The sequence below is a fragment of the Aplysia californica genome, unplaced genomic scaffold (genome assembly GCF_000002075.1).
Source record: "Aplysia californica isolate F4 #8 unplaced genomic scaffold, AplCal3.0 scaffold01228, whole genome shotgun sequence".
Lineage (NCBI taxonomy): Eukaryota > Metazoa > Mollusca > Gastropoda > Aplysiida > Aplysiidae > Aplysia > Aplysia californica.
This window is the reverse complement of record NW_004798498.1, coordinates 118,085-119,466: the sequence shown is the minus strand read 5'-3', so window position 1 is coordinate 119,466 and position 1,382 is coordinate 118,085. Positions and strand designations below refer to the sequence as shown.

The window sequence follows — 1,382 nt, the reverse complement described above, 5'->3', positions numbered from 1 at the left end:
ATGGATGGATGGATGGATGGATGGATGGATGGATGGATGGATGGATGGATGGATGTTATTTTGCAAATATAACCCTGACCATTACCCAAAGTCTCAAGATCTCTCTCCTTGTCTGAACGACTAAACAGATCTAACCCAAAACCCCTGAAATCATAATACTCTAACCCTAACCTGTCGCTAAACCTCTGACTTCATACATACCCTAATATAAACTAATGCTACACCCCCTCCCCCTCCACACACACACATTTTCAGTTTGACTTAACCTCTCCCTGTATGAACGTTGAAACCCACCGCAACCTTTGACCCTAACCTTAACACCCCCTCCCCCCCCCCTAAAGTGAGACTCACATGAGAAGACCCACACAGGGTTATGGTACTGTATGGACAACTGAACTGATCCTGACCCTGACTCTAACCCTGACCCTGACTCTGACCCTGACCTTGACTCTGACCCTGACTCTGACCCTGACCCTAACCCTGACCTTGACCCTGACCCTGACGCCTACCCCTACCCCTTATACCCCTACCCCTTATACCCCTACCCCTCAACCTCAAAATCACCCTCACCCTAACCATAACGCTTACCCTAACCCTAACCCTAACCCTAACCCTAACCCTAAGCCTAAGCCTACTCCCCTGAGTCGGCCTCACCTGGTTGGGATCCTGTCCCGGGAAGACCCTAACGGCGTAGTGGTACTCATCCATCTGTTCAGCCAGAGCGTTCATCTCGCTGAGCTCCCCCTCCGACTGACCGTAGTCCGAGTCCTCGCTCCTGTAGGCGTGCCGCGAGGCCTCCATGGCGTCCTGGAACTCGTAAGGAATCAGCTCCTTCTCCGCGCCATCGTCCGAGTCGGCGGTCACTCTCACGGGGGGCACCCCCTTGCCGCCCACAGATTTCTTCTTGTCCAGATGTCCAGTCCTCGCAGAGACTCCTTTCTTGTCGAGGCTGGAGTACTCCGTGCTGCGCGAGCGTCCTGTGTTGTTGGGGGACGGGTCACGTGACTTGCCCTTCTTGAAGAAGGTGGAGAAGGTGGAGGATTTCCCTTGTTTCTTCCCCGTCTGCTGCTGTTGCTGCTGCCCCTGCTGGTGTTTGTCCGCCATCAGTTTGGCCGTGTCGATGACCTTGTCGGCCAGCAGCGACAGTTTGGAGCCGGTCCTCTGCTTGTCTTTGGGCGGCGTGAGGAAGGAGTCGCTGCTCTCGTTGAGCTGGGACTCGCTGGCGGCGGACTTCATCCCTCGAGAATGTTCCCCGATGCTGGAGTCGTCCAGGGAGGAACCTTTGCCGGACTTCATGCCCTTGAGGTAAGACTTTCTCCTCTCTGCAGCGCTCAGCGCGTCGTCGTCTGCGTAGTCGTGGTGGAGGGCTGGGGGTTTGGGGG

At 55.5% G+C, this 1,382-nt stretch overlaps 1 protein-coding gene across 1 annotated transcript in view; it reads right to left on the bottom strand.

Moving 5' to 3' along the window:
• LOC101858456 (ryanodine receptor) overlaps window positions 1-1,382 on the bottom strand; it is a gene marked incomplete at its 5' end in the record, with an annotated part of 102,762 nt that overhangs the window by 27,528 nt on the left and 73,852 nt on the right. Inside the window, 1 exon segment of the mRNA XM_035973436.1 lies at window positions 655-1,367. Coding sequence (XP_035829329.1) covers window positions 655-1,367 — 713 coding nt within the window.